The sequence below is a fragment of the Emys orbicularis genome, chromosome 7 (assembly GCF_028017835.1).
Source record: "Emys orbicularis isolate rEmyOrb1 chromosome 7, rEmyOrb1.hap1, whole genome shotgun sequence".
Taxonomy (NCBI): domain Eukaryota; kingdom Metazoa; phylum Chordata; order Testudines; family Emydidae; genus Emys; species Emys orbicularis.
The window spans coordinates 64,260,561-64,285,556 of record NC_088689.1 but is presented as its reverse complement, the minus strand read 5'-3'; the positions used below and the strand labels follow the sequence as shown (position 1 = coordinate 64,285,556).

At 38.9% G+C, this 24,996-nt stretch overlaps 1 protein-coding gene across 11 annotated transcripts in view; it reads right to left on the bottom strand.

The window, feature by feature from the left end:
- The window catches only part of KCNMA1 (potassium calcium-activated channel subfamily M alpha 1), an 898,072-nt gene that overhangs the window by 123,371 nt on the left and 749,705 nt on the right, over positions 1–24,996 (bottom strand). For 4 of the 11 annotated variants that reach the window (XM_065407334.1, XM_065407336.1, XM_065407342.1 and 1 more), the window contains 3 exons: positions 24,817–24,828; positions 15,985–16,071; positions 9,133–9,209 (listed from right to left, as the gene is read on the bottom strand). In XM_065407334.1, coding sequence (XP_065263406.1) covers positions 9,133–9,209; positions 15,985–16,071; positions 24,817–24,828 — 176 coding nt within the window. Of the gene's footprint in view, positions 1–5,503; positions 5,513–9,132; positions 9,210–15,984; positions 16,072–24,816; positions 24,829–24,996 lie in introns of all 11 variants that reach the window. The other 7 variants (XM_065407339.1, XM_065407335.1, XM_065407338.1 and 4 more) reach the window with 3 other exon arrangements.

Below are 24,996 nucleotides of genomic sequence, written 5' to 3'. Positions count from 1 at the left end.
AGCTTCCATTAGGAAGTCTTTTTTATGTTACAATGGTGGTGTTATTTAAATTATTTCCCCTCAGTTTTGCCATTTTTGAATGCTACAGTCACCAGGAAAAAGGGATTTATCTCTCTCAAATGGGTCAAGTCCTGTTCTAAGACCTTTGTGACTTGCCATACAGTATATTTGTCAAGCAAGGGTAACGTTATGATTGTGGAAAACAGGCATTGAGGGAGATGAATGAGTGATCTCTTCAGCAGTGACTCCATTCCTCTAAAACGTTAATTGCATTTCTAGTGGCATGTTCTTTTAGCATCTTAGTCAAGTTATCTTGCAGCTGTTCAGAAAGTCATCATGCAGCATCAGGCCCGTTCAGTGCATGGTACATCATTCCTCAGAGCTTGGCTTTTAGTATAAAGGGTTCCACTGCAGCTTTTGATGCATACAAATTTAGACAACACAGAAAATTCAAAACAGCATTTGGTTCATCCATGTTTCCCTCTCCTAATTCTCCCCAGCATGTACTTTTAAAACTAAAAGTTGGGGACAAAGTAGGGGAGACATTTGCTCATAAACTGATTAGATGTTTCCATTACACCTCTTTTTATTTTATTATTTTGTTTTTCACTCTAACAACATGTGGAGTTCCATAGAAAAAAGATAAAGGGTACTTGCCAGAAAGTAATACTAGGTGAGGGGAAAAAAAGACTTGTTTTGGGTTTAAAATACAGCTCTTTTGAAGGATTTTTTCTAATCAAATGCTGTAGTGAAACACAGTATCTGAAAATTCTGTAATACTATGTTGTTGGTTAGTAACAGTCCCTGGTTTTCAGTTACTTATAGCCATATTTTGTCAACAGAAAATAATAAACTATGACACATTTATTAAAATAAAAAAAAATCATTGTTAAGGGCAGGGAAGGATGGGAAGGAAAACTTTTTGAACCATTTTAATCAGACTTAAACCAATGATGTGGACAATTTAAATCCTTCTATTCAATAAGGGAAACTTTGTCAGGTACATCTTAAAACCCACACCTTTCAGGGACTGTTTTTAACTATTATTATTGGTTGTTCTGGAGACCATGCATCATTTTTTGATATTTCACATTGTTAACATGCAAGAAACAGGCTTTAACCTGGCAATAAATGTAACAAAAAAGACTCGCTATAAGGGTTTAAACCAGTATTTAAGCAATCACATATTAAAGCAATACATTTTGTAAAGAAAACATGCTGTAACTCTTCATTCCTGTTACACAGTCATTTTACATTCATACCAAATACAATATCGAAATAAATTTAAATTAAAACATGGAATATTAGTAAGGATGATTAGTGAGAAGATCAAAGACAAGACAGAAATGATTAAAGATGGTTCAGCCACACACATACTGTTTCCTGTTAAACTTCCATAAATATTAATAAAAAATGGTAATCAGCAGGGGATAAGGGGCTCTTTTTGTACAGCCTTTTGGATGGATGCTAAATTCATATGATACCTGTAGCAGCTGCATAAAAATCCAATCATTCTCTACCATACCCTTGTAGAAATGATCAGGATGCAGAATGGAACTGTTATTTGCAGTTCTGGTGAAAATAAAAACAGAACATAACACAACTTAATTTCCCATTTTAGGTTCTTGAAAAATAAATGGATAGAAGGGAATGGCAGCTCCCTCTTCTTGGCATAACCCCCGTGCCCCTAAAACAAAACAAAACAAAACAAACCCAGAGGGCATTCCTATGTATCTGAATTCAAGCCAGTGAAATCTGGTTTCTGCTAATGAATCAAAATGTAGCTGTTCCACTGACACAAACTATTTGATAAAAGCAGGAAACTAAGGCAAGATTTTTAAGCTATTTGGAAAAAACGTTTCCAAAACTATCAACATTTTAGACTGAAAAATCTCAGTTTTCATTTATTTTATAATTTTAAAATTGGCACAAATGTTTTTTGCTGCAGTTTTAAAAACAGACTGACATTCTTCATTTTTACTTTAGAGGAGAAAGCTGAGTGTCTAGCACTCTGGCAACACCTCATTTTCTGATCACAAAGTCCCCCAAGCCCTGTCAAAATGTCTAGAAGAAAGTACCTAGGATTGTCTGAGTGAGGTGTCATTTAAAATTCACAAAGAGTAATGGGGAATATTTCCAGCCACAAAAGAAAGCAAGGGAAATTGCCAATTGTTCTTTAAATAAGTTGTCAAATAACAGTTCCTTGTCTAGAGCAAGCAGGACAAAGCACCCCTTCTTCTCTGCTGATTGCTTTTTGTTTGTTTGTATGTTTTATGTTACCATACAGTGATCCTGAACTCATTGCTCCACCCATCACTAACAGTAGCTTTACTCATGGACCTCAATGGTAACAAAAAGTAGATCTATGAGGACACCTAGTGGATCTCTATCAAACAACAGCTGGTTAAGTAGAATGTGGACTGGAGGTCACTTGATTGGCAGTGAGTAAAAAAGCACCCAACTACCATTAAGAATTGAAATAGATATGATGTCATTTCAATTCATCAAGTTCTCATGATCCACAACAAGTAAAATGACAACAAAGGGGAACTTTACAAATAAATTATGGTATAAAGCAACTAGCAGCATTAAAGGAAGACCATATTTATTTGATTGCCTTTTGGCGACGTTGGTTAACATTATCAGTCTAAAAAATTGAAAGGGCTTCCCACAGCACAATTTCAGTTTTCTTAAAAATACAGCAGCATGTCAAACTGGTGACAATTGATTTTCTCTTAACACAACAGACAAAGCTAGCTCTCCGTCGTTTCACTGTGTTCCAGGGCAATTTCAAGACCACCAAATGCAGCCTGCAAGCTATTTTGCAAGTTTTGCAAATTTCTGTCTTTAAGTGATGTCAGTCATAGGCAATTTGTTAGCTGTTTCCTGAAATTCACAGGGTGTTCTTGTTCTTCAGCCAAAACCGCAGGAGCAGCAGGTGAAGTGAGTGGACAATCTGCACATTCTACTGTATTTCAGTAACTTTAGAAAAGACTTGCATGTTTTGAATTAATGACATTTTTATAGACCAATTCATTTTTATTTTCATACATCTTCATGACCCTTTCTTCATTAAATTTCAGGGGACACTCAGCCAATGTGTTCTTAATACTTCCTCCATTCATTTCTAAGGGGGCTGAAACTACTAGAAGAACTAAGGCAAAGTTGCGTATTTATTTAAAAAAAAAATTCTTCTTTGAATCTTCTCTTTCAGCTCAAGGTGAATTATACTCAGAAAAGTGACTATGTAAACATGGATTCTTCAATATCTCTGTGGCTTTGGTCTTCCAAGCCGGACTCAACCTAGCCCTCTTTTTCTTGGAACAATTTTGTGTCTGTGAAAAATTATTCCCCATATGAATTGTGGGCAGTAATATTAGTAGTTCGATGGCAATCAAACTAATTTGCAATTGCAAAAATGAAGGATCATATTGTAACTTTTGCATCATTAGCTAAATAGTCACCTAAGTTCTGACTGCAGAATCTTTATTAGTGGTGATGATGTACACTACAGAAAGAACACAGATTGAATCCTAGATCCTATATGGCATATGCAGAGTGCAAAGAAAGAAAAATAGTCTTATCTTGTAAAATAAGGACAAATTTGATATGGAAATAACTGAGAAATAATAAACAAATCCCCCATTTTGTCATTTTTACAGTCTCACTCTTCTGATTATAATCTCACTTTTAAACCTATTTATTTTTGTCTTAATAGTCCTGATACTGCTAATTGATCTCTACTGGACCAAAGATTATTACAGTGGGAACTGGACATTTGTTTTCAAATCCTGATTTACTGAGGATAGGAACTGAAATAAAAAACAAAACAGAGACTGGGGAACCAGGCAGGCCTATCAGATCACTGCCTTTAGCTGACATCAGGGCAAGACCCTGAGGATGCTGGGTTAAGTCCCAGAGTTACTAATGTCAGCAATAAAATCCTCATTCAGAGTACTAAGTTTCTGGGTCTTAATCCTGGAAGCAGTGTGCATATAAAAATCACTTATAAATCTATGTCCAAGAACAAGGCGGAAGGTTTTATGTGGCTGAACTGTAAATAGTTAAAATGCAAGTGGTCAATTCTGTCATCACTAATGATCTCAAATAGGCAGGTTGGTGAACTTGGCTCCTAAGCTAGTTAATGCTTTCAACTGTGTTGTTCAGCACCTTATGTGGAGTGGTAGATTCCCATTCCCTCAGTGTACCTCCCAACAATAAATGGTATTACAGCATTTGGATATGCTGATTGGCTAACACTGTGACGTTATTCCCAGAAGTACTGCCTTTCCTGGATTCTTTAGGTCCTTGTGTTCCTGTGTGACTGTGTAGCACTTAGCACAAGAACGCCAGAAGCTTTTGCTATCTTAAAACAAATTAACAAGAGTAACATTTGGGGGAATAGTAAAAAAAATGGTAACCTCACAGGTTTGGAGTAGCCACGGTTAAAATGAGTGGTTAGTGGGCTCCCAGTGGTACCACTGTGGCTCATTATACCCTTGAGCTATCTAATCCTGGTCCCTGAAACTCTTGGGGAACAGTTTAGTCATACTGAGAAGCTCTGAATAATCCTGTAAGTATGGTAGCAGTACCCCACCCCTCACCAATGTATTTTCTTTGGAGTGCCTGTACATCGAATGAGTGCAAATGTAAACTGTTCTCCACCTCCCAAATGCTGTATTTATTTTAACTACCAGGACCATGTGTGCACTAAGAAATGGTTGATGACTGAGGGCCTCCATAGATACTGTAGAATTAACAATGCTGTGGCTCAGATTCAGACGGAGTGGTCTATAAAGTTCATACTGGGTCTGTAATAAGCTTCAGAGTTATGCTACTGAAAGCATAATTGGGCCATACACATGTATCATTAATTTTACAGCAATGGAAATTTCATAGACTGGGGGGAAATAATTACCACTGTAGAGTCACTTGTCTCCAGTTAAGGATAGGTTTAGGTTTATGCATCAGAAGTTGATCACACAATTAATTCATTGCCTGGCTTATTTTTTTTGGTGCTGGGGGTGGAGGGAAGGGACAGTGGGGAATTGCTGTATGCCCTTTCTGTCATGAAATGAAGCTGAGCAGCAGAGAATACAAGCCCAAGACCTTGAATACAAGCCCAACAATGAATTCCACTTAACTAGGCAAACAGTGCTATAGTGGTAATTACTCCAGCCTAACTGGCATCCCTAAAAAGTAATGAGAAGTCCAAAGTCATTTAAAGGAAATGCCATTGTCAAGGCTTCATTTTCCATTGGAGATAAAAATAAGATTGGGGAGGAAAGAGGGAGGTGGAGGAAACTGCTGTATTTTCTTCAACGTCGCCCTGATCCGTGTGAGTGTAAAGGATGAGAAAGGTGGGGATATGACGTCACTGCTACATGCAACATAAATATTAAAGAAAAGAACCAAACTACTAAACAAAACAAAAAAAAAGTCTCTGCTAGAGAAAGACAGGTTGGACCGCACTCTGGGCTACAGGGAACCCGTTTTTACTCACAATAGATCACTATCAGTGTGCAGTTAAAATATAGTAGGGACCGTGTTCCAAGGCAGCAAGAGGAAAAATAAATCAAAAATTTGTCAATTTTCACAGGTTACAACACATTCCTTTAAAAACATCAAAGTACACATGATCTGTCCCTCCGGGGTTCAACCCCCACCCTTTGCAGCAAGCAAGTGGCTGGAAAAAATGTATAGAGAATTAGACAAGAGTTGTTATACAGAATGAAAGAAACAGGAAGTGTGAATCATCCAGGTTAGAGATTTCATCCCAGCATGGCTGCATTTAATATATACGTATATACATTTGGCCCTTTGCTGAAAAGATACAATGAAATTAAATAAGAAAGAAATTGAAAACATAAGCTAAATATACCACAAAATTATCAATGGTTTGTGAATAGAATTTCTATATCTCTCTCTCGACAATGTAATGTGAACATTTACAGATTATTCAGGCAGTAAGGAGAGGAGGGAGAAGGACGGATGGCTGAAAACTGTGAAAGGAAAGCATAGTTACTTTAATTATCCCTAGCCTTGTGGAGATGCATAGTTCTTACTTGAATTATTAATACTAGGCCTAACAGGTTTGGACAAATGGCTATGTAGGTCAGGCTCACTTATAGACCCTGACAATACCACAGTTAATATTCAGACAATATCTAAAGGGACATGAAACCTCAGATGCATTATTAAAGAACATGGCTTTCAACTGTCCCAGGAAGCTGCATGTAATTAATGCCATAATAATTAAGATTTCCATGTAAAGAAGACATTCTTTCACATTTCATTCACCTGTACATGCTGATAGTTTTATCTTCATCCCTTCATTTCATCTTACATGTCATCTGCAATCCACTGTCTCTAATTTTGATTATGTTGCTCATTAATTAAAAAAAATATATCTGAACTGTTCACAATCTCATTGTAAATTAAGTTGACAGCCAAGCCCCACAATTTAGAAGGTAATGTTTTGTTGTAATTTCTGCTTTGTTTTAGTTAGATTGTGTTTTTAAGACAAACAATTCGGGCACCATATATGTGGATATGATGGCTAAGATATTCGAAAGTGACTAGTGATTTTGAGGGCCAAAGTTTGACACCTTCAAGGGACTTGATTTGCAGACACTACTGAGCATCTGCCCTCTAAAAATCAGACCTTTTAAAGGTGTCTCAAAGTTGGGCATCCAAAAATCGATTGACCAAAAATCACCCATTACCTTTGAAAATCTTGGTTTATATCATTCACTGATTGACAGGACTTTAAAAACAAAGGTATTGAATTATTGTTAATAGTTATGAACATGCAGCTGTTTAAGCTGTTATCAGCTGTTCTGACAAGTGTGTGTGTGTGTGTGTGTGTGTGTGAGAGAGAGAGAGAGAGAGAGAGAGAGAGAAACCAAACCAAGAAAATATTCTGAGTACATATTAGACTTTGCCATCATTGCCTTTTTTCCCTCCACCTGACTCGGACGATTACCCCCTTGGTGTTCAGTGCTCAGTGTGGTGGCTCTGACAGGCTCCTTCTTCAGCCTCACTAACTCCATCATTTCATTCCACATCTGTCCAACACCCTTTAATGCATTAGACTGATGTGTGTGACTATGTCGTTTAGAGCATTTCCTAGTGCTACATGCAGAGGCTGTCATTCTAGCCCTGACACGGCCTTACTGCTGTTTTATACTGCGTTGGTTGGTCTCTTTCCAAGGAGTTTTCTTCTCCCTGGCTTCCCAAAATTGAACATTTTATTCCGTTTCATGCTTCTGCCCTTTACATTGTAGTTGCTTGTTCATATGTTGCAATATATTTGAGTTAAATGTGGCCCATCTATGTAGGTCTTGAATCCAAATGATACCAAGTCTCTTGGAGAATTTGATAGAAGCCTGTACACATGAGCACAGCATAGTATTTACAGGTATGAAAGGTGGGGTGGGGGAAAATAAAAATACATAAAGGGTAGGGAGGCAACAACAGCTCCCCTATGTTGGTTATATGTTTCCCCTTCCCTAGTGTTTTGGGAAATCTTGGGGGGAAATTAGCTTTGTGAGTTGCAGGAACCCGCGGGTAGTTTTCACTTGCTTGACCAGAACTTACTCAGCAGTCTCACTGACCTTGGCAGCAGTTCCAAAGTAACATTCTCACATGGAGAAGCTGTTCTTGAACAATTTTTTTCAATATGTTAGGCAAATGCATGCGTTCCTTCCACACATGCATGCATATCTTTGATTTCCATGAACTTTGCATTCACTGTGACTATTGTGGCTACCATTCTCCATTAAAGTCTCAGCTCCTCTGTCTCTATTATGCTACCTTAAGGAAACAATGTAGAAACCTTGTTCTCCTTGATCGTGTCTTTTTTTGGGAGAGAAGAGGAAGGCTGTCCTTACGGACTCTAATAGTATTGTTTTTCTCTACAGAGAATTTCATTTTCTGGTATGGTTTGAGTAGAAGTACCCTTTTCCTGGTGTGTGTGAAGGTCCAAGTCTAGCCCTTTCTTCCAAATGCCAAGACTGTAGTGAGACAACAGCAATCAGTAGGCCACAGTGTTTTGGGAATCATAAAAGTAGCAGGAGCAGAAGCATGGGCAGACTCTGCTGAGACAGTCCAACCCACTTTTCTTGTGACTCTAAACAGGGTCATGTGGTTTTTAATGGCAGAATATCATCTAAACCATGTAAGTGTACACATGATATTCAAATATCCATTAAGAGAAGGAATCCTACATGCCTACATTTGAAATCTATACTGCAAATATTTCACTGGTCAAATCTACTGTGTGGGCATTTGGTTTGGGTAACCTGACTGCAGAAAGTCCACCAAAATTAAAGAGCCAGATATATTCCTGCATAAATATAAAGAAAAAACAAAACCAGGTCTCTACTCCAATGTTCTGCTCTCCCTGCACTCACAAATCTCCTGCTGACTTCAACCACAGTTCTATTAACCTGGGTAAAGCAGGTGATAAACACTGAAGTCTGCTGAACACCTCTGAAAGCAGAATTTTGTCCTATTTAAAGGGACCAGTCCAGCATTTCTTCTGCGCACAGAACTCCCATCGACTTTTGGACTTCCTCTGCAGAATGACAGCAGGATGGAGCCTATGGGACTCATCATAATATTTTATTTCAGCATTGTTATGTAGCTCAGTGTTGTTTCTTAGCTTACTATACATGTTACATTATATTATACAAGGCCCAAATTCTGCCCTTATGCCTCACGGAAGCCCATTGCAAGTAATGGGTTTTACAGGGTGCAAGTCAGGGCAGAATTTGGCCCCATGTGGATAAGATTGTTCATCTACTCAGACTCAGAACGTCCCACTGCCCACAAATAAATACCGTGGGCACAGATTCATCTTGATTTAATTATCTGAACGTTGTTAACTTTGGACACAAACAGGCATTTTAATGAAGCTGCAGGTGTGAGTGAGTGGTGTGAAATTTAATTTTAAAAATATTCACATCAGAATTACAAATGACATTTAACTGCATTGCCATGTATTTATTTCCTACCCTTTCTGCACCATTGTGTAAAACACATAAATGCATTTAAAGAGATTCCTTAAGGCTGAGCAGTTCCTGAAGGGGGAGGGGGGAGGAAAAGGGAGGGGGAAGAAATATTACTTACGCCGTTTGCAGCCACATTTTTTTATCCTTTTGGGATCTGTGATGTCATCATGACAGGCCTTGCAGTAAAAATATGCCCTGGAGAGACAGAATGGAAAAACTGACACATTTCTTAATCCACACAAATGAAATTAGTCCCACATTTCCTCCTGCTACATTGCCAAATTAATGAAACATGCCAGCACTAATTTCCTTTAATCTTTGGAAAGGTTTAGACATTTAAAGGAGGAAATATTTGCTGCAAGACCATTAATTTCAAACACAAGACTATGATTCAAGTTAGTGCTTCTTTTAATAAACTTTCATTTGAAAAATAATTAGGAGAAGGGTTGATAAATATGACACAGTGGATCAGATCATTTGCCTTTCATCTTTGAAAGCAGCATCCAATGAGTCTCATCGTCAAGGCACATATGAAATGAGTTCACTGTTCTTGACCTGAAAGTCACGAATTCAGAGCCAGCTAAGGTTTTAAGGCCAAGTTTGCAGTCTAGCCTACACTGGACCTCCATAGTGGTGATTTCAATGTCATTGTGACCTAAATTGTGGTCAATAATATCATGCATGCTATTATTTGCACCTGTAAAAATGGAAGCCAGTGTCTGAAAATCAGGTTCTTAAAAAGCAGTGAACAAACATGGGGACTACTGTCCTCTTGGTTCAGACTTCTTTTCGTTTGCCATCAGGGTTCAATTAGAGAAGAATCACACTAGTTTTGACTGTATTATAAACCCTTAGCAAAAATCCCTAAGCAAACAAAACTATGTAATTCACAAGATGACCTACCTAACTCTCTGTCTATTTAGGCTTTTACACATTGCCTGTTACTGTGTATCAAAGAGCAGATTGCTAGGTGAAGTATGCAGAATGTAGGGTAAGTGAGGAAGGGTAAGTGTGCAATAACACTTTACATATCATTAAAATAAAATTATGTTTTAATAAACATACATCAAACTGCCCACAGGAGATTTCACAAGCCTGTCAAATCAGTATGTCACACACTAGTGCTGTGACACATGTATATTTCATGAAGATCACACAGCTAGCCTCTAACTGAGCCAATCTGGGCTGCTATAATATACACATATTTTTGCTGGCATGACAACTGGGCCATACCACACTTCAGCATCTGCCAAATTTCCCCCATTGCCTGCCTCCTCTGACCCAGACTCCTCTCTACAAATTCAGGCAGATGGAAATGAGGGGTGACTTGAGGTCACACCACACGTCTTGCAGGTAATACTGCTCGTGCACTTGAGGTGGCCTGAAGGTTCCAGAAATAGGAGAGGCCATGGGAACAGAAGAACCTACAGTCCTTGGGTACTGGAAAGAAAAATAAGCAACAAATACACAGGGACATGGATGAATATAGTCTTGGTTCCAGTGTAAATGAAAGGGCTATTAATTCATTTAGACAAAAATATCAAGGGTTTATGAATGTTTCACACTGTGCGGGGATGTTATAGAAAGGGTGAGGGCACAGGGAGCATGGTACTTTCCTGATGTAAGGAAAAACATAATCCATCTTCCAGATCCCAGAAGCACAAGTAAAGAGGGAGTGACTAGGACTATGTGCAGGGGTGACAAGGCCTGCAGAGTTATTTCTAGGTGTTTTCCTGTGCTCCATCGCAGGGCATTATCTAAAGGTGGGTGTTATGATCCTCTCTGTACAAAAGGGGGAATTGGAGCCTAGAGAAATCAAGGGACTTGTCCAAGGTCAAAGAGCCAGTCTGTCACATATGTCCAAGCTCTCAGGCTTGTGATTTAACTGCCAGGCTACGTGGAGTCAATGGATATTTTCCAGGTTTGACCTATGGCTGGTGTTTTTAATTAGGAATGGGGAACCTGACAATATCTAAAGATGTGGTTCAGATACCAGCCTCAATATTTGGTTACTTCTCTGTAGACCATCCAAACCTCTTGTGTCTACAAAACTGGGCTGGAAGCCTTGCCAGAAAGCCACATCTGCTACTTCCTGCTAATGGCCTGGCTAGAAGTCTATTGAGAACATTTAAATACTTTAGATTGGAACCCCAAGCACAGACAAAGCTGGGGTAAAAATAGAATGAAAGAGAAATGAAACTTTTTTCTTCATTTTGAGTATTGAGTAAAGGTTCAGTGGGCTTTTAAATTTTAATCACAAAAATATTTTGCAGTTATATCAGAGCTACAAGTAGTCCCCTCTCTACTTAAACTTATACATTCTTCTTGCTGTTTGATATCCATGTAGGCTTGGTCTACACTGCAGAGTTAGTGTTCCCACTTCTGGCTCTGAGATGGGCTGTTGCCCAGGATCCCGGCTCCGAGCCAGGCTGCTACCCGTGCTCCTGGCTCCCTGCTCTGGGCCAGGCTGCCATCTGGGCTCCCGGCTCCCCACTTAACTTGTAGTGTAGATATGTCTGTAGACTCCTTTACCTACCTGTACAGCTGGTGTGATTAGTTTAATGGGAAGGTACATGGATTCAAGCTAGTATAAGAGGGTCTAATTCAAACAATTGTGAATTTAATCTACACAAAACAATTGAAACTAATTTAATTCAAATGTCTGAATTTGGTCCAGGGAGTTTAAGTGACCTGCCAGGAAAGCAGCAGGGTTTAGTGGAGTCAGCATGGCACTAGCCGTCTTGAGTTCTAAACCTGCTATGGGGACTATCTAAATAATATATTCAAGCCAGTCACTGTCAGAGATAGGATTGGGACTCAGGAGTGGCAGTCTCTACTCTTCTATGGACCATGTGGACTCCAGGGAGGCACCTCTCTCCTGACTATGGGATTTTCCTACTATTTCTGTTGGCCAAAATTTCCTCTCCAGTTTTTGCAGTTCCCCCTTTAGACATTTAATCCAGCTCTAGATCCCACTTCTGAAGCAGGATCCTTTAGCACAGACCCTTCCCCAAATCCCTACGAGTTTAGAGAGACACTGCACAGGTGTGGGGTCCATTCTGCCAGATCCCATTGCTGAACTAGACATGCCCATGATACTCTCTGGGCATGTTTACACTGCAATCTGAGGTGTGATTGATGTTTGGATAGACATACCTGCACTAGATGGCTAAAAACAGCAACATCGATACAGAGGCATGAGCCTCAGCAGGGGCTGTATAAGCATGCCAGGGACCCATGTTGCTAGGCTGCACTGAAGCATGAGGAAAGCTATCTTAGGTATGTCTACCCATGCTCCAATCACACTGCAGATTGCAGTGCAGGCATACCCTAGGTGCAAGACCAAGAATAAGTGACTCAGATGCTTTTAAAAATGAAATTACCATATTGATAAAAAGAATTAAAACAAATAGATTTCCATAATGCATAATAAAATGTAAGTGGATAAAGAATGATAAAAAGACACCACTCATATTGTACCTATGACACATTATTAGCATTCAACCTTTTATATACAGCTATTCTCTTCAATAAATCCTTAACATAAAGGTGTGTAATATGTACCTATTATTTAAAAAAACATAAAAAAATCATTGTTTTAGCAATATACAAAATTACTCTACTACAAATTATGGTGCATAAACAGTGTTAAATATGCATTGCAATATGGTATAGTTCTAACCTAAAAGACTTGCCAGCATCTCTTAAAGCACATAACACATAAACAAAAACATTTAATTTGAGCTACAAGTATATAACATATGTTTGCTTTTGTTTTATTGTACTTAGGTAAAAATCCTGTTTTTTACTCTCCTAGAATCTTTTTTATTGCCATTCAGATCCCATTAAAGCATCCATCACTTGTTTGAAAACAAAGGCAGAGAGTTCATGGAGGGGGATTCAGTTTCTCTCAATTTTGGAAGATTTTTTCTGACTCTGATTCATCAAGTTACAAAGGTGAAATTGGCAATTTTCATAAATGGCTACGTTAGCTGAAGCACATCTGATAAAGATCTGCTTTGTACAGAATGGTTAGGGAATATGGGAAGAGAGGCAGCAACCTTGCATACTTCTGGCCAAAGCTTTCTGGAAAAGGCAAGTCAGAGCTTCTGCTTCAACTTGCTGTTGTCATGGATGGAAATTGATATACAAGTGCTGAGTAAATTTACTCTAAATATATCTTCACTATTCAACTTCTATCATTTCAAAAAGGCCATGCCAGGTTTCTCCCGGTGTGGTCTCCATTAACTTTAATGGGGAACTGCATGGCTAAAACACTTTGTAAATACACAGGTTAGTGTCTTGGTGCTACCATGTGAATAGCCTTGTGCACATGGAAAAGGAAAGAGGCAAGAGAGAGAACAAGAACTGCCTGCTGGGCTCAAAGGTTGCTTGAGAGGCTAGTGCCCACTGTAATAGCTTTCACAAAGGCGGTGCTGGAGATGGGAAAGGGCAGGGCCCAGCTGTAGTAGGGGCAGCTGCCTCCTGTGTCTCCCTTTGGGCCAGAGATTGCTCGTCAGCACCCTGCCTGTGTTTCCACCTCATCAGGACCCTTTAAGAACTCCTCCAGTTCAAAAAGGTCAAACAATCCCCAAAAGGGGTCTTACTTATTTAGACTTCTAGGAACACACAGGCTGCAGCCCCAGTCCATCGCTCACCCAGCAGGCCAAAATAACACTAAGTCTTTGAAAAACAGAACAACTCATACTCGACTTTATCCCAATGTCAGGTTGGCACAGCCCCTTGCTTCCAAAGGGTCTGTCTGTCAGACTCTGCCCTGCTTCTTGGGCATGGTGTCTCCCAGGACCCTATCTAGACAACTTTCTTCCTCTTAATGTCAGGCTCAGTTATTCTCTCAGCCCCTCCTACTGAAGCTTCCTGCTGTCTTTTAGCCTGGGATTGCTTGATTTCCCTCAGGTGTAATCAGGCTTGGCTTGGCTTAGCCCAGGCTCTCCAGCCCAAGGGCAGGCCACCATGTTACACCAGCGAGAATGCATGCAGTGCCCTTTTGAGGGGTAACAAGACTGATGTCGACATGCTTACATCAGTCTAAAATTGGTGTAAGGGAGATGAGGAAACTGTGAGCACCTGTTGGAATCATGTGCCTCTTGCAGGGCTGGGGCTTAAATCGAGAGTTTAGCTCTTGTGATATGCAGCACTTGTATAGCACTGAACAAATATTAAGCAATCTGCATGTTATCCCTTTGAGATACCTCAGTATTATTCTGTTTATTTTACAGATAGGGAAGGAGACTCAAAGGCCTAATTCACTGGCACCTGTGCAAATTAGGAGACATTCCATTAGAGGCCAGCTACAAGGGGAGGGAGACCAGAAGAGGTGCCCCTTCTCCCTCTGTGGCTGGCTTGGCTGTTGGGGAATGTTTATTTGGGAAGGAGCAGGTAGGGTCACTTTGCTAGGGGTAGGTAGTATTCCCTGGCTTGCAGAGACTGCTAGCTTTGGAGTTGGAAAAGAATGTTCCTTCTTTGGCAGAGTAGGCTTAGTCAAGGGCTGATTTTCACCTCTCTCAGTGCATCACTTCTGCGCCATTTGACACTGATGGAACCCACAGGTATCATTTGGCAGAATTGGGTTTGCAGGCAGCTGGAGGTTGGAATGTTTATAATAATTCTGACATGTTGCAGCTGGCTGGAAGGGGCCCTGTAGTTGAGCAGGTGCTAAGCAGGCCTGATATCTATGAGCCAGAATCAGAGCAGGTATATCTGCAAGAACCCAGGAATCTGTGGTAAGAGCAGAGGAGGAGGAGGTGGTTAGACCTCTGTACCGTATACAGATATGGGACCTGCCCTTGTGGATTGACTAACACAATAGGGCTGAAGAGGGGAGGATGGTTCTGGGAGACAGCTTCCCACTGTTTGGATGGGCACAGCTGCACCTTGGAAGAAAGTCTTCATGGCCTATAAGATGGAATGGTTATGGAGGGAGAAGGTGGCCAGCTCTGAGATAATAATCTGATTCTTGAACTCAAGTTCAGCATGATTTAAAAAATAAAAATTGCAGCCAACTCTATTTCTTGCACATTGGAGTGTCTTCTTTTTCATTTTGGAGTAACACATTTGGGAGGGACAACCAGGCAACAAATTACTTTTTTAGCTTTTTAAAAATCTATTTACCTTCAAAATGTTTTAAAAAGTTATTTCTTTATCTTAGAAATTATTTTCTGACATCACTTTATCTTTCTAAAGACTTCATAATCACGAGACACTGGGTGTGCACTGGGGTCTAATAATGACACACCTTGGTGGCTGCTAGGCATGAGACCAAAGTTTTCTTGTATAACTGTAGCTTGAATACTCCAAACCCTAATCTCACTGATACAGCCAAGTTCTTAGACTGCTAAACAGGTAAAGTAGCCCACATTGGATGGGAAGTACTGCTCTGTTTTAGTTTGATTCATTATTATGTGCCTACACAGTATATAGTTCTGATAAAGAAGAGTAACAAGGGGATGTCATACCGCCAATGTAATGCTGAATGAATACTGCTCAGTTTGCCCACAACAATTATTTGTTGAGGTTGCTGAAACTGTCCCTATATAAAAGAATTTCTCTAAACACCTAAACCTTAGGCCAAAACTAGGGACCCCGTTCTCTGCTCAAATAACTCCACTAGGGTCAATTACGTTACAACAGTAGATAATCTGGCCCATATCCAAAATGGGTTTTTTGAGGTTAACCCCTCCTCACCCCCAAACTTAATGTTTCTCTCTTTGGTTCTTTTTCATAGGTGCTGCAAAATTATTATTTCATTTTATTTCAGTTAAAGTTTTTTCGCCATGGGAAAAAGTCCAACATGAGAAGCATGTACATTTGGTCCAATTCAACCCCCACTGAAGAAATATGAATCCTTCTGCTGACTTCTATGGGAGTTGGGGCGAAGCTCTAAATGTAAAGAATAAAACAAGGAAGAGACTGCATTTTTTTAATTAAAAAGATGCAATAAACAAATTACCTTTTCACTTCTTTGGCATCACTTGCAATGAAGAATCCTAAAGTACCTTCTTGAATCTTGACATGGTTTCCAGGATTGATTAATATACTGCTCAATGAAACACAAACAAACAAAAAGACAAAGCTATGAGTTTATATCACTTTTAATTGAGTGCTCCAAAATGCTCTATTTTTGTTTTATTCTAGGGGACCCACTAGTCAGGAAAGGCTATAAGGAAATTTGAAGCCATTTTCTTCTTTGACATTTCCAATCAGATCAACGCTTAAACATCAACAATGGGTATCATTACAGAACTTAAATTTGCAACAACCATGTATCTTCCCTTAAAATCATATCACCATTTCAGCTCTTAAGTCACTACTTTCTTATGTTCTAGCCATCAAATAATTAGCATCTTTTACCAAAACAAAGCAAAAAAAGCATCTCAGAAAAACCACGTGTGAAGCGGAGCAGTTTAGCTTTCTTGCGCTATTATTCAGGCTGATGAAAAAGTTCATGATATGGTGAAAAGGGAAGAGATCCCCCAAGGAAACCACCACTTGATACCAGTACAAAGAGTCATTTGTAAAATTAAACCATTTTAAACATCCTTGTGCCAATTTCTTTTGAAATGAGAAATAATGGGACCCCTATCTGTATATATTATATTATTGTACATAATATAATAAATACACACATACACTCAAGGGGAATGGTACATGACAACCAGTCGCTATTGCTGACGAAAACATAAAATGAATATAACATTTTAAAAAAACCATTGCTATGCATCCCCTGGAAGAAAAAAATAATAATCCAGCCACCCTAACAGAGTGATTGCAACTCAGTTTGATGGAGGAAATTGTAAGTTAACATGGTGTGTGTTGATCTCTGCTTATGTGTAAAATATTTGCTGTATTGTCATAAAGGTTTAGCACCAGAGTATTTTTGGTTCAGGCAATATTATAAGGTATCAGGTAGCCATATTTATTCTTCATCTTCTTTTACTTTGAAGTGTAATATAACTAAGCTCTTAACTTGACAAAACACTTAATAAAGCTTGTCAAATGTTTCACTTTTTTTGTTTTTGTTTTTTGTTTTAGTCAAGTTTAATCTTTGTAAGTTAAAGAGTAATAAGAGTACACATGCAAGACTTACAGTACACAAGGACTAAAAGAAACTATGATGCTTGCAGGCTTATATCAGACACTGACTTTTAGGAAAGATGCCAACGTAGCAGTAGATAAGATGTATATATGAATGGACATAAGGAGCTAACATTGCAAGTGCATGCAATGCTAAAGATTTGTAGCCTTATTATTTTGGGGAAAATATAGGATCAAATGTTTAGATAGTCTTAGTTACTGATAAATTGTTGAGTTGGATAATGCTGGTAAGTATAGAATGTTTTTGTTAAATAGAGAACATTTTCATATGCTGTATTTTATATACTGAATGTGTATGTACTTGTGCGTGTGCATCTGCACATATACTTATACATACACACACACACACATATATATGTACACATTAAAGTCCTATGTGACAAGAATATTAAGCTTGCAAAATCAGCATTTAGAAGTCAGGTGATGTCAGATTTAAGGCTGCCTGTGCAACCTTAATTCAGTCCCTGGTGCATATGTTTTATGACACAGTCCTCATTGTCATGATCATATATTATCTGTAGCTCAGGACCCTTCCCTTATGCACTGCATAGGATGGATGATGCTCAGTGAACAAAAAGCTATTCAATAGTTTGTTTTATCCTTATTGCTTGACCTGTGGCCCTGTGCAGGAAACCCTGCTCTAGAGTTATTCATTGGCTCATGGGTTTTTCAGCACTATAGTAGCTGAGTACTTCCTAAACAGCCTGATTTTTCAGAGTACTTAGCATTTTATAGCACTTTGTATGTACAAAGTCTCCCTTGCCTCATTCATGACACAGCTCCTACTTTGGCAACAAACGAGGCTTGGATCCTACAGACAATAGACTTCATCACTACACAACCAGAATTTGTTCCTAAAATACAGTCCATCCTGTGCAACGAAAGAAGCAAGAGGTCCTGAAAAAAGTATGTAATTAAAGACCGTATCATAATACATGTGCACAAGGGGAATGAATTAAAGATGCACAAGTAACCTTAAATCTGACATTTCCTAACTTTTGAGTGCTTGACTTGGCAACTTCAATGTTTTTTTTAACTTGAGGTCGGAGGGATTAATACAATTTTCTAGGTTTTAAAAAAGCAAACTGAAAAAATCAGAAATTCCATTACATGGAATCATATTGACACCTGCATGGCTGGAATCTTTAGAACTACTGCACAGACCTCTGCTACTCAAGCTAACAGAGAAACTGATAGCAACAGTAAGTCGTCATCCACTAGAGGTGGATGAGACACATACTTTGCTAGTGGCTGGGTTTCACAGATATTTGCTAACAGAAAAAATGTTGAGACTCAGGAATCATGGGTTCCATTCCAGATTCTGGAGGGCAGTGTTCCCTTGAGGTCACAGACCTTGCTGCTCCTGTCCCACCCAAACCTGACCCATTCTGCCCACCCTCTCAAGCCTGTCCCTGTCCTATCTTTTCCCCTTCCTCACAGCTCCTTGTCTTAGTTTTGCCCTTAACTCCTCATCCTAGACCAGTCTCCTCACCTAGCCAGTTCCAGTCTCCAACTCCCACACTCTTCATCTCAGTCACAGTCTCCTTGCCCAGCCAGTCCCACTCATTCTTCCTCCCCCCCACAATTTCCAGTCCCAGCCTTCCCACCGGAGGTTCCTTGTCCTAAGCGACTCTCCTCCCTGCGACATCAGGTTCTTGGCCCCTCTGCATTTGAGTCAGGTTGCTTACTCCTCCAAACTGAGTGGCATTTTGCCTGCTCTCAGTACTGGTACCCAGTGCCAAAGCAGCCGCAGAAGCGAAAAGAAGCAATTCAGGGAAAGTCCTAGATAGCCCTGACAGTCCTGGGATAGAGCATGCTCAGTGCAGATGGAGTAATCTGAGAATTCAGCTGCCAAATGGTAACAAATCTCTACTGACCATATGCAAATGGATTTTTCAAATGTTAATAAATCTGTGTGTTTTTTCAAAGAAAGAGCAAAAGGTATATCCCTGACACATTAGTAATCCCTACGACAAACGTCAAGCCCTTGTTCCAAAGCATGGAGATGCTAGATGAAATGGCTGTAAAAATGTTTTTAATGAGCAAAAGAACATATTTTTCCTTAATCTCATTTTTGGAAATTGATCAGCCTGAGGCAGACACCCACTATGGAAAATTTTCTCCCAAATAGTAAAAATTTAACAAGCTGACAAGCACCTGAAAACAGGGTCTTATAATGGGAAGTGCCAGGCAAACTTAACTTTAGGTGGCATTTCCAGTTTCACCTTTAATATATATGCGTAATATTAACTCACATGAATTGATTTCATATCTGTCAGAAGATCTTGTATTGCACTAGGTCTTAACCACAAAATAAGGATTTGTGACTGTGTATGTGATGGGAATAAAAAGAAATCGATCTTATCAGTGTTATTAACAATAAATAACAGCAGAGGCTCACACAGGTTTGATTTTATTCTCACCCTCTGATGTACAAGCAATACAAGCATCGGCTACTCACAAGCAAATTCTACCCAGTTTGCATGGCTTATAAAAGCAACTAAAAGAAGGTACTTCTGATGGGACAGCTATCTTACAAAAGGCTATCAAAACATAGCTCAGGCTAGTGATGCTAAGTATTGATTCAAGTAGGTATAGGGGTAAAAGATTTTTGAGTGACTTGCAGGGCCGGCTCCAGGCACCAGTTTAACAAGCAGGTGCTTGGGGCGGCCAAGGGAGAGGGGCAGCACCAGTGGCAATTCGGGGGTGGCAGGTCCCTCACTCCCTCTAGGAGCGAAGGACCTGCCGCTGAACTGCCGCCGCTGATCGCAGCTTTTTTTTTTTTTTTCCAATTGTTGCCGCCGACCGCGATTGCGGCTTTTTTTTTTTTTTTTTTTTTGCTTGGGGCGGCAGAAATGCTGGAGCCGGCCCTGGTGACTTGGAAAAAAATGAACCTGTGAACTTCACAATAACTTAATTATCATCACAATGACATGTATCTGAATAACAAGCCAACCATAATACCAACTTTTTGAATTACTTTGTTTCTCAACAGAGGAGAAGATGGTGTGGTATAGTAAACTTGGGGCTCTAGAAGAGGAGGACTTCTACCAGAACTTCATCTAGTCTCAACATCTCCTTTATGTATCCCTAGCCTTTTATACACAGTGAGTAGCAGTGAATGGAACAAACTATGAAATGCATTGTATGCCATGCATTGGAACAATGCTATGAAAAATGAACATCTCCTGATTTTTCCAAATATTCACTGATATCACAAAGTCATTTGATCATTTTTTAATCTAATACCAACCTATGAAATCAGACAAAGAACATCATATAATTTTGAACTTTTAAAGAGAGAATCAAATTTCCCTATTTTATTATATTTCCAGTTTAGGTTAGCTTCAGCGCTAATGAAGAAGTAGCTAGCTAGAACACTTTTGATATGTAGTTTCTTTGGCAGTCCTCACTTTCAGGAGTATATTCCTCTGGCATAAGGATCTCAATTTTTTTCACAACATGGACAACATTTCAATACAAAGATTCTTTCATTGGCAACCTGCCCTACCATTCATAAATGTGTGGGTCATGTGGCAGCTGTTGTTCCATCTTTACATAGAAAAAAAATATTAGGAAAGTATTTAATATATTTTTAGCTGCAGTTTAATGCAATTTAGCAGTTGAAAATAGGGAGAAGGAGGCAGTACCATGTGACCAGTCAATTCTCCATGGACCACAAGCAATTTCTCTGTGGCCCTCAGACCATAGTTTGAAAACTTTTGCTCTAGTATAATCTGGGTCACTTGGTAAAGTGGGCTCATTTGAATAACCTACATTTTAATACAGCAAAATGCAAGGTCATACATCTAGCAACAGAGAATGTAGGTCACATTTACAAGATGAGGAAGCATATCCTTGAATGCAGTGACTCTCTAAAGGATTTAGAGTCATGGCAGGTAACAAGTGGGCATGAGCTCCCAGTGTGATGAAGTAGTTAAGAGGGCTAGAACAATCCTTGGATGTACAAGCAGGAGACTATCAAGGAGGGAGATGAATAGGGTAGTGAGAATATTACTGGAATACTGTGTACAGTTCATTCTATTTAGTTTTTCCAAGAGAACATTAAGACATGACTTGGTTGTGGTCTATAAGTACCTACATGAGAAAGAGATACCCAACAGTAGCTTCTGGGGTGTTAATTGAACTCCCAAGGTATTGAGAACCACATAGTTTCTGTTCTGGTGTTTTAAATGTACAAACCATCCACTGCCAGTATCTAAGCAGAAACTCACCAGAAAATATCCTAATAGCTCAGAGTCACAGTAATAGACCATGAGCCATGTGTATATTACCTCTCACTTTACATGGATAGGACTGGTTACACAGTGTATCAATACAGTGGTTTGCATAAAATATTAAATACAGTATGTTTGCATGATGTTACTGTTACTTGTATAAATGCCTTCTCTATAGGCATCAAAATCTAGTACTGTTTTTATAACCATCTGTGAGACTTTCTTGGGGTGCTCATCTTTACTACTGTTGCATTGTCTGATGTCTACGCCAGGCCTGGGATGGCCTGAATTTCAGTTTACAAATGATCATTGTAAAAAAGTGATCAGCCACTTTTTGGTGAGAATAGTTTCTTTCAATTACTTGACTTGGTAGAAAGCTTACTACGAGATAATTTTTTGTTATGCTATTAGAATATATTAAAAAACCCTCGTTCATACATTTGAGAAGAGAAGGAGGAGAAAACTTTTTCCATCTTCTCATACTGTCCAGCTACCTTCAGTCTCACTCATAGAAAAAGTGAACCATAAGATTTGTTGTCTGCATTCCTATTGAGTTTTATATATTAGTTTGCATATAGTTATTGAAAATGAATTTATGAAAAAGAATGTGTCATAGTGCATTAATTTATTGGCCTTTTGCCCAAGTGAAACCTCTGATCAGATCACAAATGAACACAAGTTTGGGTCCCTAGACTGGGCAATGGTTCCATATCACAAAGCTACCTCCAAGTCTCGTGTGACTGTCAGATTTGTTCGGGAAAGACCTCAAACTCGATTACCAGGGATGACACAGGACAGGAATTAGTTTAAGATGCACTGGCAGATGGAAACCAGAATGGAAATAGCAGAGAAGACAGCAGATCAAGGCAAGGCACCTTAACAGGAACCTTGTGTGGAGCCCCAAGACTGGAAGACAAAGGGATGACGTAGGTCAGAATGGAGGTGTATTGGTAGAGCTTTGTTGGGAAACTCCCACAGTATGAGCCAAACTATGTCTCATTCTACAGTATTATTAATACTTTATGTTTTACTTTCATTAGGATAAATTTGCAAAAGCACTAAGTGACTTAGGAGCTTTGTAAAACAGGATTTGTTCTTCTAAGTGACTTATGAAAATTTAATCCCTAATTGCTAATATCTAACCCCACCAGGTAACATGTAATATGTACACATAAATAAATAACAGAACACTCATGGAGATCCATGCCAAGAGACCCGTTCTGACCCAGCGGTATTCCCCTTCATATTTTTCAGATACGCTCCTACCTGCCATTGATCCTGGTCTAAAAATATGGGTCCGTTTTTTAACTCAATGAAGCAAAAATGGCAAACTTTGAACTAAATCAGTGACAAAAGGCCATGACAACTCTGGTTTAAACCTTGTGGTAGATGTACTGTACCATTCCCCAGGCAACTAAAATAGAAACTCTAATATATTCATCAGTCACATATTATAATAGTCATATTATAATACTTATATTAACTGAAACGAGATAATGGGATGTTATTGACTATAGCTATCACACATATAAACACAGCTACCATTTTAAACTGGTTCATGCTGTGCCCAGATGAAATGCACAATATTAGTGCAATGGCCTCTTTAATTGTGCCATGTCATGAAAACAACTATAAATTATAGATTTAATTTGAACCATTATGGCTTTTCAGAATATATTTTGAAAGCACGTGTGAGGGTTGGTGCACAAACCAGCGTGTGGGATCTGTGTGAATACCAGCTGCACACCGCTTGTAACTCATAGGCATTGCTTCTTTCTTCTGGGCTCTATGACTGACATGAGTACAAATTCCATATAGCTATACATAGAAAATTCTATTATGACACTAAAAAGGATACAAGGCAAAAGACACATTGCAACATTACATGCTACAGTATATGAAAGCTTAGTTACTACAAGCAAACAGAATCACAAAATGTTGCTCCCAGGAATTAAGTTCTTAATAAGAATGACTACTAAGTGCGCCATGCGTGCATAAGGTACTTTACCAGGGATATGCTAGCACTAGTTCAATAATTGCGCTGAAATTAATACACTGTAAAATAGTTCAATTAGTGTTTTTGGTTTAAGATGTGAATCGACTAGGAATACAATGGAAATAAATGAACTCAGCAGCATAATGTACTTTATTCTGGGAGCAAGCAACTGCACTTTGTACCACACTTTTTCACACTGCTCAACATGCCAGAATCAGCATGCCTTCACCACAAGGTAAATATACTCAAAAGCAAGAAGCCAAGTAGAGGAGCAACAACTGCAGATCCTTGAAGATGCTGTGTTGCAGTAACTTCTCTGCAGTTGGATCATATCAACAATGCCAAACTGACAGGAAGCCACCTCTCTTTTCACACATCGACTCAAAAAACACAGTAGAGTAAGACTATAAAGAAAATAAACACAACACACAGAACACACACAACAGAACAAATGTGGAAATTAAGGTTGGAGTATGTGATTAAGTAGGAAACTGAAATACATCTTGACAATGAGGAGTCTCCAAAGGACACCACAAAGAGTCAGACTGTGATAAATTGTTAAAAAATAGGGACGTGGTAGGTCCCGCCTTGTTTATTTCATTCAAACCAAAAACAACAAAATGGAATGTAGGCTAGAGATGAGGCCTGTAACGTGGTTATTAAAAGAATATGCAAAACATGCCAACACAAAGAAAAAACAAACGAAGCAAACTCTTTCATTTGAGTTGTTTCAATAAATGAGCTCATGTAATAAAATGAATATGAACATACAGCCTAAACTACCTATAGGTACTTCACTGGAACAGTACAGTAGCTTTAATGAGTACTGTATTATAATTAATCTGGATCAGCAATGCAAAAAAATCAGGCATTTGGTCATTGTTAATAGGAGGCGAAACTACAAGAGCACAAAGTATTGTATTGTGAAACATGTATTTTACAGAAAGACTCTGTGGGAAGAGAGGCTATCAATAAGGTTGTGAATATGGAGATAAAATGGCAGCACAAAGACTGGTAGACACAGAGGACATGTCACAATACAAAACAAATTAACAAAAAGAGAAAAAAGGATGGTGAACAGCAGACCAAGTTTGATTTCCAAATGTAATAATTGGATACATCAATGGTTCCACGATGAAATAAAAGTCTAATGCTTTTATTTAATGTTATAATTCCTGCAAAGAAGTTAGTGCATGAGTCACAAGAACCAATAAAGAAACAAAATGATTCTATTTTCTCTCCTCTTTGAAACTGGGGCTCATATATAAATATGCATATATATATATATACACACACACATAGACACATGAATATATATATATATGTACATATATAGAGAGAAAGATAGACAAAGGTGTTATCTTCCTGAGTTCTTGGCAAGGAATTAGTCCTGAAGTTAGAAGGAGTGAAGGTAGGGTTGAGGTTGGAAGGAAAGGTAACGAAGAGGGCATACCGCTTTCGGCTTCTGCAAACGACAAGAAAAAAATTGCAAATCAAACACTTTGATAAGAAATCAACTGACACCAAAACAAAAGCAAAAAAACCCTTTATTTAAAATTCTTCAATGACCATAACATTAAAAAAAGGTTTTTCTGCTGAGAATGAGGACAAATAAATGGAGAGACAAAGAGAA